The 14,046-nt window shown below is 38.2% G+C and overlaps 1 protein-coding gene across 1 annotated transcript; it reads right to left on the bottom strand.

The window, feature by feature from the left end:
- Nucleotides 1-316: 316 nt before the first annotated feature.
- On the bottom strand, nucleotides 317-5,927 carry LOC134798543 (pancreatic triacylglycerol lipase-like). Its single transcript, XM_063770926.1, has 6 exons — nucleotides 5,864-5,927; nucleotides 5,169-5,346; nucleotides 2,147-2,295; nucleotides 1,597-1,842; nucleotides 774-1,116; nucleotides 317-362 (listed from the first exon to the last, which is right to left on the bottom strand). The coding sequence occupies exons 1-6, from the start codon at nucleotides 5,898-5,900 to the stop codon at nucleotides 317-319; spliced, it is 999 nt and encodes a 332-aa protein (XP_063626996.1). The 5' UTR covers nucleotides 5,901-5,927.
- Between the last annotated feature and the right edge of the window lie 8,119 nt (nucleotides 5,928-14,046).

Below are 14,046 nucleotides of genomic sequence, written 5' to 3'. Positions count from 1 at the left end.
ATTTTGCATCTCGCTCGTGCCAATACATGTATGAACAAGTACAATCGCAAATGATAACCACATGACATTTTTTGATATCAAAATATACCTACGTTCGAGTTGGCCTTCTTGTCATTAGCCAAGAGCGTGACAAATGCTGTTTTACAATTGTACACTTGTATTTATGTCGCTTTTTGAAATGTGTATAATTTATAACTAGTGATTTCTTTTAAAGTGATATTATATATTTATATTACAAAATAAATAGATCTTTAAAGAGTTCAAATCTTTATTTTTAGGCAATTTTATGAGTTGGTTCTGTAATCATTTCCATAGTTTAGTAGGGATATCTTCGTGCGGTGTTCACCCGGTAACTGCCAGATCTAGAAACAAAAGAAAATGAAATGCATGTTAAGAATCAGTCACAGACAAAACATCCTCCAGACTGAGCATAGTCGCGCTACCCCCTCTGCCACGCATACGGTAAATTTACTCCATGTTCGAGTCGAAAGTGTCTTTGTGTGACGTCCGTGAACTCATTCGTCGTTTGAACGGACCAATCACGGCACGGGATCTCGCTCACCTCGTCCCGCGCACCCCCGCATTTTTGGCATCATCGGTTGCATGAAATAATTGCTCTAAACTCGGTCTAGAGGATTCCTCGTCTATGAGAATCAGTACAGTACCAGTACCCGTTCGTACAGTATCAGTTTAGACACATGCAATAAAATATATTTTTACAGAGAGCAGTCTAATTACCTACGTAATTTACTAAGTAGAGTATTTATACTAACCCTGACTTTGTCAAATCTGCGTTGCCCATATTAAGAGACTGTCCTCTACAGGTGTTCAAGTTGAGCTGCAAAATGTTCGAGCACTCCCGGCCGGTCAGGTGATCGTAGGTAACACTGGCAGCAAAGTACCGCCAGGCACGGTTGTGGTTGCAGATGTTGGTGAGGCACCATGGTTGAGAAGAACCACCGTTGGCGAAAAAGTCAGCGTCGGCAATGGCCGACCCGATGCCGAGACCGCCGACGGTGATACCTCCGTCGGTATGGATCGCCTCGACGTATACGCCGTCGTTGGAACCGAGACGTTCGCTGCTTGTATACCACAGAGGACCGGCGGGGTCTAAACCTAAAAGCAAAAAAAATGACTCGGATTAATAAATAATTTCGACATGTGGTGGTCAATACAAAGAAGAAGAGAAGATGATGTTAAACGGGCTATTTTTACCCGAGACAAAACTAATCTGTCCGATGAAGCAAATACAATGAAATAGATTAGCTTCAAACAAATTCAGTACTACGGGGGCGGCACGAGTGGTGCGAGAATTTTGAAAGAATTAGGTAATTACTCGTACCGCTTCAAAGGGCAGATTATTTTGGCGGGCTAGGAAGGTTGAGTTTAATAATTACGAAGCCTTAGCTCAAGAAGCTATGTTGAACTAATCAATTGATGACCGTTTGATCTAATTTTGCTATTATTACTTATTAGCCTGTGCATCTCGTACGTAGTTAGATAATAGTGCGAGCAAGATTCACTGCGAGTAACATCATAACAAGAGTCAATCAATAACAGATTTTTAAACTTTGATCGTCGCTGTAGCTCACGTACCAGTGACTCGAGCGACGGCACCTCCCAGCTCCCTGCCAGCGTTGCCAACCAAATGAGCACCCAAACTGAATCCGACCAGGTGCATAGAGCTGTACGGAGCTCCAGTAGTCTCATGGAGGAACCGCAGGAACTCTCCCAGCCCGCGACCAACGGCGGGTACTCCTCTAGCGGCCGTGATGTAGTTGCTAATGGCGAGGCGGCTCCAGTCAAGGACGATGACGTTGTAGTCACCTTTCTCGAGGTAAGCTGCAAAGCAAAGTCATTGTCAGATACCTACTTCTGTCAAGGATTTGTCGTTCAGGCTTTATTTTGTAAAATGAACAAGGCTTACCTACGGAAAATACCTGGTACAGATGTAGTATATAATTCTTTTCCAACGTATTTTCTCGGAAAATTTCGTATTTGTCATGCTACTTCAGAAAATAATTATGCACTACTGCATAACGCACATCTGCAGCAATAAATCTCCATGAATTCATGCACCTGTTTGTTTAGCTTAAACCATGTTTTCTGCAAAAGGTATTGAGTACTTAATCAACTTAAAACCTACCTTCTCTGATAACAGAGTTCAGGTTGGTTTCCTGGTTGCTCAGCCATCCGTGAGCGATGACCACGGTGGGGTCTGCCGGGTTGAAGTTGGAGTTGTGAATCGATTGTGCGTCATTGATGACCAGTGTTTGCAAAGAGTCTGGGTTACTTCTGTAAAACAAACAATAAATTAATTAAGACCTCGCTACAGCGTATCGTATCGTTGACATTTTGCCTAGGCATAGGCACCCAAATCTCGCGAGTATCAGTGACATATCGTTCTGTGCGTAGTTTGCTAATGCACTGGTGTGAATATGTCTACCTACATTTTGATTGCGTTTTTGTACCCACGTGCGTAGTTTCCGGCTTAATACCTACTCGTACTTAATCGGATGGGTATTTTAAAATAATTTTAAGGCTAAGAGTAGGTTCCTACGTTAGGTTCGTGTTCTTCTCTCGCTCTCATTAAGCGTAAGCGTGAGCGAGATGGATGTGCGTGCTCGGGACCCCAGATATCATGTTGTTGTAAGTTTTAACAAAAAAAAATAATCGATGAATTCAGTCAAAAATAAAATTACGCATTTTAAGAAGAAATAGGCCTGATGACAAATTTTGAAATCCCTTTTATTATTGTCGGTACACTTGTATTGGTTCCGAAAAATATTCCTATTTCAGCTATACTCATAAGATTTAACATAAATAATTGCATTTTATTATAGCTAGTTTAAAACTCGCGCGAAAACGCCCCGCACGACATTTGTGACGTCACCATTTAGTTGGTGGTAGGGTGGTAGAAATTGTTTACATACTTACAGTTACGAACTTACGAATTTCCCTTGAATCCGAATGATATTGTGAATTCAGCACCATAAAATATATTACGATTAGGGATGATAAATAGGTACATTACAAAAATTTATCACAATAACTCATTTTACACAAAAACTCTCACACGGTTGCAATTTAAGATGAATTATTTAGATACATGTACATTTTGAGTGAAAATCACCGAGCGCCGGTTTTACTTTTTAATTTTTCATTTTTTCCAGTTACGACAGCCAACATGGCAATGATAGTTCCATTTAGCCAAATAATTAAAAAAGTTTGTTGGTGAAATATCGTATTATTTAGCATTTTATTTAGATAATAACAAATAGATATCTCCTTTATATCGTGTAATAATATTTTTTGGACGTAATAAATGTTTAGTGGCGAAATAACATTTTTTTTGCACCTTCGAACGCTTTGGTGAGAACGTATGGATTTCGGTCAATGAGGTTGTCTATGTTGCTCTAAGAAATATGTTATGGATTGATGACGTCACTGTTTAGAACGCTTCTGATTGGCGTTTCAGTAATAATGGCCGATTGGAGAATTTTGCAGTTTTATTTTATTGAATATATTAATAATCCTTCAGTTTATACTGAGATTGGGCCATTTTTTAGAATCATATTAACATATATGTTTCTTTGAAACCATTATTTCCGTGATCTTTGTTACTTGCAACAGGCCTATTGTCATATTTTTAGCTATTGTGCATAAATTGTTACAAATTTTAAAAGTGCGTTTGAGACCTATATTCGTGTTTTTTTTTCTATCGAGCGAAAGTAAAAAAAAAACAGTGTTTGGCTTCGGATTGATAGTCACTAGAGAAAATCCTTAAAATTGGTAATTACATTTTTGGAAACCGTATAGTGATCTAAATAAGCGTTACGATTTTTCAAAAACTCCGCTTCCATGTGAAAGTCGATAAAAAGTCGATTTTTTCTTATCTTGTCGTACGTCAAGAATTAGTAGATATTAAGGTAATTTGTTTACCAGGGGTTGTGGTATAATTATCAAACAGATTAGGTAATTGATATATGTATGTAGGTACCTACTCTATCAGTTAGTACCCGTGTAAGGTAGGTACCTAAAATATCTATTCTGTTGTACCTAAAGTATCTAAAAGGTTAGAGGAATGTAGTTTGCAAACCTCAAAAATGCGCATTTTCCCGGAAATAAGACCTAGCTAGATCGATTTTTCGCCCCCGAAAACCCTCATATAGCAAATTTCATCGAAATCGTTCGAACCGTTTCCGAGATCCCCGAAATATAAATATACAAGAATTGTTCGTTTAAAGCTATAAGATTTATGTTATTACAAACTGACCTGAAACCACCTGTTTATCGAATTAAAATTGTTGTGAGATTTGAGAGTCTTATATTTAATTGGACAACATTTTTTTATTTACACTTTATAAGTTACATTTTTTCTTTTATTATGTTTTTAATTGTGTTCCATTATTTTACAGATTAACGTATATCGCGCATTGAAAGGGCGTCATGTTTTGTGGAAAATAAAGTGTTAAAGTAAATGCAGCATACATACTCCCATAATACCGAATTCTTATGCTGTGATTCGCTGTTTGGTTCCACGATTGACGTATATCTCAGGACGGGCCTTACGGGCACTAAAAATGGTACTAGTTCAGCGGTGTCACTTACGAATTCGAGCCAATCGTGGAGTCTAACGCAACTACATAGTTGCGACCAATCGCGCGCGTGACGCAAACTCATCAACCAACCAACCGCGTTGTAGCGATGTCACACCGCTGTACTGGCCCCATTCTTATTGCCCGTAAAGCCGCGTATCCATTAGAGGCAGCCTCGGGTCGAGCAGCCTCAACTTGAAGCAAACAGCCTCAGTTTGAGGCTGCTCGCTCTGAGGCAAAGGCTCGAGGCACGTTGTGATCAGCTCGAGGCGAATCGCCTCAGCTTGATCCGCAACGCAAGTTTAAAGCCAAAACGCGTCGATCGTCGCCATCAAATGCACGGCTCGGACTGAGGCTCCTTTGAGCACGGTAAAAAAACCGACAAAATATGGCTCGACTCGCGGCCACGAATTTGCTTCGTGTCGCGGCGTGCCTCAGGTTGAGCAAGCGTCTCCACTTGCGCGGCCTCGGGGCGAGGCAGCCGCTCGACCCGAGGCTGCCTCTAATGGATACGCGGCTTTTGGTCAGTCCTGAGATATACGTCAATGGGTTCCTTCAAGGACAAGTTACCTGGTGAAAAGCTGATACAGGTTATTGGCCGGATTCCGTTGGATTTCCGTAAGAATTTGGTAGTCGGGCTCCTCCTCGAGGTCCACGGTATGGGGTACTTCGTTGCCATCGGGGATCTGGATGAACCTAGAGTACTCGGGGACCTGGTCTTCAATCACAGGCCCTGCCGCAGCATAAGCTGGAATTGACAATTTCATGCTATATTTTCGCCCTCTACCCTCTACACATGTGAAATAGCAAGGGTTTCTACATATTAGCATCTTGAAGTCTTATCAAACTGAATTATAAGTACAACCCTGCAGGCTATTATAGGCTATATCGGCTTTTAAGTTTCCGTAGAGTGACTCACGCTAGACCGGGCTGGGGCCGGCCGGGCCGGAGTTTCCGGCACTTCGTTTTCTATGTAAAAGCTCCACGTGATCACCGATCAGCCGTCATAGAAAATGACATGTCGGTCGCTTCGGCCCGAGCACGGCCCACGGTCTAGCGTGTTCTCCTGTGAGTCATCCTTAATGCCTGCAATATATCCTTAGACAAAAAGATTATGGTACCTAATTGAAGCAAGAGCAAGTAGGTACCTCTGTTATTGTTACCTAACTAGAGTAAACATTTCAAAGCCATTTAAAGAATGTATATTTGAGCATTCCCCAACATATTTGTACGATTATTTAACGAGAATGTATCAAATAATATACCTGTTAAAGTTACGATGAGCACTATCGCCGCCCGCATTTTGATGCTAACCAGTTAAAAACGACTGACACCACCAGTCATTTATACTCACCGATAATCAAATTGATTTTCTGATCGTTATCACTTCTTGAGTTAGTTTCTAGTTTTAATCATACTATTATTAGGGTTCCATAAATTTATATTTCAGACAAAAGTTTAACGCAGCTAATTGCGCTTAGGTATAGTTTGTGAAAATGGGGACACTTTTTTCTTTGCTCCTATCAATAGTCCTCGTGATTCTGAGTCTAAATAACTCAAAAAATTTTATTATTTCGAAAAAAAGTAAATTGTACACTTTTTTCTGAGAACCCCCAGATAGGAAATTATTAAATTTATAAATGTTTGGCTGCAGAACCTCGAAAAGTAGATTAGATTCTAGAAAACCAAAATTAATATTTTTCGTCATCTACAGAACCACGTAGTCTTTTATTTAACACTATAATATTGCTCGTATCTTATCAATTTTGCTATTTCGTGAACGTGATTTTGATCACACCTAGGAAAACACTATAATTACCTACTTCTATTCGCTTATCTGAAAAAGTTGCTACGCAAATCTAAAAAAATAGATTAGATTTTAAATATTAGAATTTAATGACCATCAGTTTACATTATTATAATAGTATTTCGTGCACTAGGTGCGTAATAAGGGATCTTAAAATTCAAGGGCCGAAGCCACACAGGGACGAAGACGTGTTTTGTAAAGACAGGTCTGAGAATTTTATGTCCAGCAAAAACATAAAATGATAAATAAAATCGAACTAATTACTAATACAAGAGTAAATCAATTTGTCTTGAAGACCTTGCCTAGAAGTTAGCCTTCTAAAAACATACAACAGTTGTCTTATATTGTATGAATATTCATAAGATGACTGCTAAACAGTTGTATTATGATACACAAGCGCCATCGCCACCATGCTCATTCCAACGATACCACTTGTCGGTATAAATAAACCTTTTCATTACACTCGCTCAGTAAATGTGGAATTGCACGCAGGTTTAGCGGGAGTTATAGAAAAAGCATTCTCCCTAGGGAGTTATGAAGTTTCTAGTGCCATAATTAACAGTTTTTTGTCTTTATACTTAATTTTTGTATCGCAAGTGTGATGAAAAACATTGTGTGTAACTCGTGGCGTAATAATATTGCAAACTCGAGTCTATAAATCACTCCGGCAAGCCGTCGCAATTTAACTTACTCTCGTTTGCAATATTCAATTTACGCCCCATGTTGCACAATGTACTATTTCATGGCTCCTCTTCACGTTGGGCCAACGCCAACGCCAACGAGGGACGCATTTATGCGTTAGAGGGAGCAAGTGATATTGCTATCTCATTCTACCGCATGGCTGCGTCCCTCGTTGGCGTTGGCGATGGCCCAACGTGAAGAGGAGCCATCAGTCTTACGAAAGATACTACTCTTCAACTTGGCCTCTCCACTACCAGTAATAATATAATATGCCTACTAATCTATGCCGCGCTCCACGTGCCGCATTTCAAATGAACTTGATTTAGATACCTATATCATTGGCAGTCATTTAAGTGACAAATAGAAATGCTGGAGTAGAAAAACATGCATATATTATTTGATTACGGTAATTTACCTCTAATCCAACGGCCTATTTGGTAAGAACATCTACATTAACATTTCGTAAATTTGCTTACGAAATGGGAGTGCGATTTGACTCGTTTTGAGTAGGATTGTTCCATAAACTTTTTTTGGTAGACAGTAATTTCTGATAAACCAATAAAACTATGGCTTTGTTGATTTATTAAGCCTTAACTTTTATGTAGGTATCTTATATGTTACACCTTAAGGTCAACCAAAATAATTATATTACTTTATTTCAAGCTAACATGATCGTTTACAATTATATAATCGCTGTGATATTGGATACCACAGTTAAAATTAAGGACGTTAGTTATTCCGCGGGATGGACTGACAACTTCCAATATTTCAATATTGGAAATCATAAAAACAAAACATTAATCATACATTTCTGTTGCAACGTAGGTACGTCTACGTCCTTAGGCATTGAGGCATGTTATAGCCTATAGGTAGATGTGTCTAAAACAACTCATCATGTAATCAATTATTAATAAATAACTATTCACGGTACGCGCTGTGAAGTTCTGGAACGAGTTGCCCCTGTCGTTCAAACGGTCCCAGTTTGTAGCGTCACTCAAGGCTAATTTGAAGAAACTTATGCTTTCCAACCAAGCGTGATTTGGTTATTATATTATATGTAATATATATTCTTGTAATAATTTATTTGTTTATTCATTCTAAAACAATACATATGAACATCTTAAATAATTACGAAAGTAACTATCCGTCAAACCCGTTCTTTATCGCTTCCGGTGCAAAAGTGCCCATAACACTCACGGCATTACCCCGCTGGATGGCTATGGACAGCCTCTGCACCAGAAACGATTCGGAGCGGGGATCCTCTCCCTTTTGCCTGAGTCGACGGCCTATGTCACGCACAAATTGTTTCGCGTCAGCACCCCAACAGCCCGCCGTTTCCACCGCAAAAGGGACGAAAACATAACCCGAGGCCAAGGGAACATAGGGTAAACCCTCCAGTGAATGAACACCCCCCAGTGAATGAACAAAATCACGTTTTTTGTCTAAAATAAGAAATACAGCAACTTCCACCACTTTTCGTATTTTTTTTCTTATTAACAACTCTATTTTCTATGCAATGGCAACCCGTGATAAATTTATTTTCGACCAGTTTGAATGTGACTGGCATTTGAAGTTTACAGGTTTCTGGTTTTGAAGTTTTGTAAGGAAAAATTAGATCCCAGGTAAGTACAGTGTACGTTTGGAGCAACATATGAAGTGCTTATTTAATGTTTACCTGTACAAAGTTGAGTTATTTGGTTTGATTAAGAGTTAAACCTTCTATAAATGTACACTTTGTCGGCGTATTATGCTATTAAGTCTTTATTTTTTATAGTTCCATTACTGGCTTATCAAATGTTCTGAAACCAGTAAATGAACGGTGTGTTCATTTACTGGTGTAGTCTAGATTTACATTTTTTTCAAAATTTATATGTAAACGAAATGGTATTAAGCTTGTTTTTTGTGATTCTGCATAGAAAACGATTCTGATTCATTCAGCCAGTATTGGAACAAACCAAATTTCTATAGTCCATTTACTAGATTTTTCATGCTTATGTATGAACAATACAAAATTTGGCTTGTTCATTTACTAGATTTCTACTAATTCTATGTATGAACAATATAACCACGAATAATGCAATGACAAGTTTATTATTTTAAGCATTACTTGCTGAGCCTGACCTATTTTCATCAAAATATGCACGTTATTTCTTGATTTAAAAATTGATTCTCTTTTTCTTATTAATATGTAACAGGTTGCTGTGTTATTGGTGAATAACCATCATTTTATTGAATTTAAATCAATATGAAGGGATAAAAAGATATGAACGCTTTAGCTATACCTACTAAAATAGAGCTACAAACGGTTTTTATGTTAAAAATGTTTTTTAATTCAGATTAAAAAGATGTAAATAATGTTCATTCACTGGGTTTTGCGGTGTTCATTCACTAGTTTTTATGTTCATTCATTAGGTTTTTGGGTACTTTTTGATAAATTCTGCTATAACTCAAAAACTATGAAAATAATAAAAAATCGCAGAAATTACTTTCTTGTTTATTAAATGAGGATTGATAAAATTGCAGTTAATTATTCCAATTATTAATGAATGCTGAGAAATGATTTTTCAAACTTGGATATTTGCTTAAGTGTTCATTCACTGGAGGTCTTACCCTACTTTTGGCGCTTCACCGCCGCCTGAGACTCGGCCGCCGCTCCGGCTGCGCGTGCCGTGCGACTGATATGAGAGGCGGCGAACGTGCTGACGCACGTATATATTTAGTATTTATGTATGTAGCATGTATTTTATTTTATAATATTATTTATGTATTTTATTTACTTTTGGACGTTTTGGTTAGTTTACTTTTAAAATGTTACTGTGCATTCCGTAAGTTTGTCTATCTAATTTGAACTCTCCCCTCATCTACTCGAAGGTTAGCTGGAAGAGATCCCTTACAGGGATAAGTTCGCCTTTGTACCTTTATTTCTGTAAATATTATGTAAACCTGTGTTGTGTACAATAAAGTGATTACTACTACTACTACTATTTTATCCATAGTCATTAATTCAGTATGATATGGTATATACAATGTAGGTACTTTAAAGTCGTTCGTTCAGCTGAAACCGTAAAATTTTCCAGCAGCTTGCCTCCACAAAGCACCGACGTGGCGCGAAAAGTTCATTTTCCCCAGAAATCCTCAAAAGATCCGACGAGTTATGTGTCTCCGTAAGGGTTTTAAATCGGATGTCCAATTCAAGCTAAACTGGCGGGTCGAGTCTTGCGCAAGTTTTCTGGAAATTATGTACGAGACCTAAGATAAGCTGCCGGTGAAAAACGCCGCTAGCGAACGCGCGCTTCACAGTATACTTTGGAAGAAGCAGTACCATCTTCAATGTAAATAATACTGGATTTTACTTTCCCGCACGTAAAACCAATCGACAACCCATGATGTCTACGGTGCCGAGACATGGACGCTCACTAAGGGGGCTGTGCATAAAATCCGCGTAGCACAGAGAGCCATGGAACGCGCCATGCTCGGTATCAAGCTTCAAGATCGAGCAAGGAATGTCGAGATCCGTCGCCGCACCAAGGTGCATGACGTGGGTTTCGTCATTACCAAACTAAAATGGAATTAGGCGGGACATGTTGCTAGGCAGAGTGATGGCAGGTGGACTCAAATGTTAACAAAATGGTGGCCGCTTTCGGATGAAAGAAGTGCCTGGCGTCCGTTGGCTCGTTGGGTGGACGACGTCCGGAAAATGGTCACTTCTAGGTGAGATTAGCTCAGGACCGGGATAAGTGGCGTACTAGAAGAGAGGCCTATGTTCAGCAGTGGCTGATAAAGGGCTGATATGAGGAAAACCAATCGACTGCTGGAATAATTAACTGATTATCAAGCTAATTACTCGATACCTCGTGGCGTCAAATGCCTGATAGATAATGAGTCAAAAATACCTACTGTATGTAAGTAATAGGCTATTATACTGGTTTATCTTAGTACCTATTAATTATAGGCATTATAGCGTCTGTCCGCGATTTCGTCTGCGTAGAATTAGTATTCCCATACCACTGCCACACTAAATTCCTAAAGACTAAAAAGATGATTTCCGAGATAAAAACTATCCTGTGTCCTTCCTGGGACTCGAACTATCTCCATCTCCATATGAAATTTCATCGAATTCGGTGCAGCGTGAAGCGGTAATAGACACAGACAGAGTTACTGTTGCCTTAATATTAGTATGGTTTTTAGGGTTCCGTACCTAAAGGGTAAAAACGGGACTTTATTACTAAGACTCCGCTGTCCGTCCATCCGCCCGTCTGTCTGTCTATCTGTCACCAGGCTGTAACTCGAGAACCGTGATAGCTAGACAGTTGAAATTTTCACAGATGATGTATTTCTGTGGCCGCTATAACAACAAATACTAAAAACAAAATAAAATAAATATTTAAGTGGGGCTCCCATAAAACAAACGTGAATTTTTTGTAGTTGTTTGCGTAATGGTACGCAACCTTTCGTGCGCGAGTCCGACTCGCACTTCGCCGGTTTTTTATTGTGGCTACTTACAATTCAGACGATAAAAACAATAAAATTAAAATTAACTTAAAATAATCCTCTCAATTGTTTTACTGTCAGTTAAGGATACATCTGTGAAGAAAATTTGTTAGGAATTTGCGATAAAAGGAGCGTCGTCGCAAGCCGAATCATGATCATACAGTATCCTTAAACTGGAATAAGATCGTGCTTAGTAGAACCCGTCAAAGGATATCGACATGGTAAAATATCAGTTTGGAATGCATTTTTATCGAAGCAATTTGTGAATCCTGTAAAATGGAAATAGTAGATTGTTAACCAAGGGTTGAAAGGTACCCATTTCCGTCGAGGTAGTTTGGCGCTCGAACGCAGTGAGAGCGCCAATAGTCCGAGACGGAAATGGTGCCTTTCACCCGAGTTAAACACTCTACTTTTCATATCGAATGCGAGGAAACCAAACAAGACAAGGCAATTTCGCAAAATCAGTAATTGAAGTACCTAATAGACCTACGGCCATAATTTTTTTCCTTAGGACTTGCTTGCAATCGGAGACTTTACATGTGGGAAGATTAATAACCGCTAGCAAAATCATTTAGATTGCAATATTTATGAAAACACACATTTTTTAACAAACTGCAGTAATTTTAAACATATTTGTTCATCATAGTATGAAAATCAGCGGGATTACCTCTTACTTTTTAATTTTATACTTTTTCGTTCTAAAAGCCGCAACAGACTACCGGACCGCACCGCGACCTTGGTGCGCCGCACCACGTAATAACATAATAAAAGTATATTAAATATTAAATAACAATTTAATTAATAATATAAGAAGTCTTTACCTTGTATTTTATTTTATTTTCATGAATATAGTGCTAAATAACTTTAACAACCAATTTAATATCGTACAAACGTTTAACTGTGGCTGTATAAGATTCGGCCTTTGCTCATTTACGCAAGTGTAAGGTTTAAAAAAATATTTTTGGTGTATTCCTTTTGGTTCCCGCCTTATGAAATCGAGTAAATAGAATTCAACGAAAGAAATCAAGAATAATTTGTTATTATCAATTTACTTACATAATTTTTATAAAAAAAGGATCAATGTGGGATTACTAAAATTACACAATTACCAATTGTTCCAGGCGAGGAAATAAAGACACTATTTTTCCATTTTGTTTCCACCCAGTTGTTCGTGGGACGGGGACGCAGAGGAGTACACCACTTTTCTGCGCTAGAGCATAAACGTATCACTTTCTGCGCACCTTTTAGAACAACAACGACCCACTTTCAGAGCATGAGATATGAAAATAATGTTGTAATATTTTTCCTTTTTTATTGTGGGACGTACCACATTATCACAATCTATAAAATGTAAATACAGATGTCAATTACAATGAAAAAATCAACCATGATGATGATGATGATGATTGATTTTTTCATTGTGATTGATATCTGTATTTACAATTTATAGATAATAAAATTTCAATTTAGAAGGTCAATTAAAACTTCATGCAGGTGGGCACCTAACAAAAAAAATTGCGATAACTTCTACTTTATAAAATTACTTTTTAAATGTTGTGATATGTCGCAAATAAATTGAATTGGCCTTTCACTGAGACATTTCAACTCGTCTAATAATACCAAAATATCTTATTATTCGAACAACGGTTCGATCTTGAAATCATAATGAACCGTAAAAACAATAGCACACCCGTAATGAGACCACACACTAAATGTGTTTGCTTATTGGAAAAAATGAAGTCGTAAACCAAATTACACACAACCCTGCACACGCACTCAGAAAGCCAATAATGTAATTTTATTGAAGGCAGAGATAAGAAATACGAAGACGCAGATGATTTTATTTCCAAATTCTTCGGTTTCTTAATCTAGAGCAGCGAATTGGTGTGTTATTCGCTTTGTTTTTTGGGAGCTATATTACATACATACGTTGAGACGTTGATACAGATCAATAAAATGTGTACCTACAGTAACATCTCTATATTACTTTACTCATGTTTGACATAGTTATTTGTACAACAAGAGATCAAAGTTTGATATTTCTTCGAGTGCTTATTTTGAGTCCCGTGCAAGCGAAAGATTCTATAATAGATTCACGAGCGTAGCGAGTGAATCTAATTTAGAATCTTGAGCGTAGTAAGGGATTCAAAAGCGCACGAGATGTAAATAACTTTGATCTCGTGTAGTACACAAAATTTTTCACCCTAAGCAGTGAGAACATACCTAGAGGGACAGAGATAATAGAACCCAAGTATATCGAACTTGTATTATACCCCGCATGTTGAAATGACTATAAAGGTCACTTGAATGTCATTTTGTCTCACTCAGTGAGCAAAATGGCATTTTGCTCACTGAGTGAGACACAATCAGCAAAATGCGATTTTGCTCACTGTTTTTAAGAAGCAAAGTACCCTTGTTCGAGCTGCTGAGGTGAAAAATAAATTATCTTTATCTTTACCTAGGTAGACT

Source organism: Cydia splendana, chromosome 17, assembly GCF_910591565.1.
Source record: "Cydia splendana chromosome 17, ilCydSple1.2, whole genome shotgun sequence".
Taxonomy (NCBI): domain Eukaryota; kingdom Metazoa; phylum Arthropoda; class Insecta; order Lepidoptera; family Tortricidae; genus Cydia; species Cydia splendana.
The sequence above is the reverse complement of the archived record's forward strand: the minus strand, read 5'-3'. Positions and strand labels throughout refer to the sequence as shown.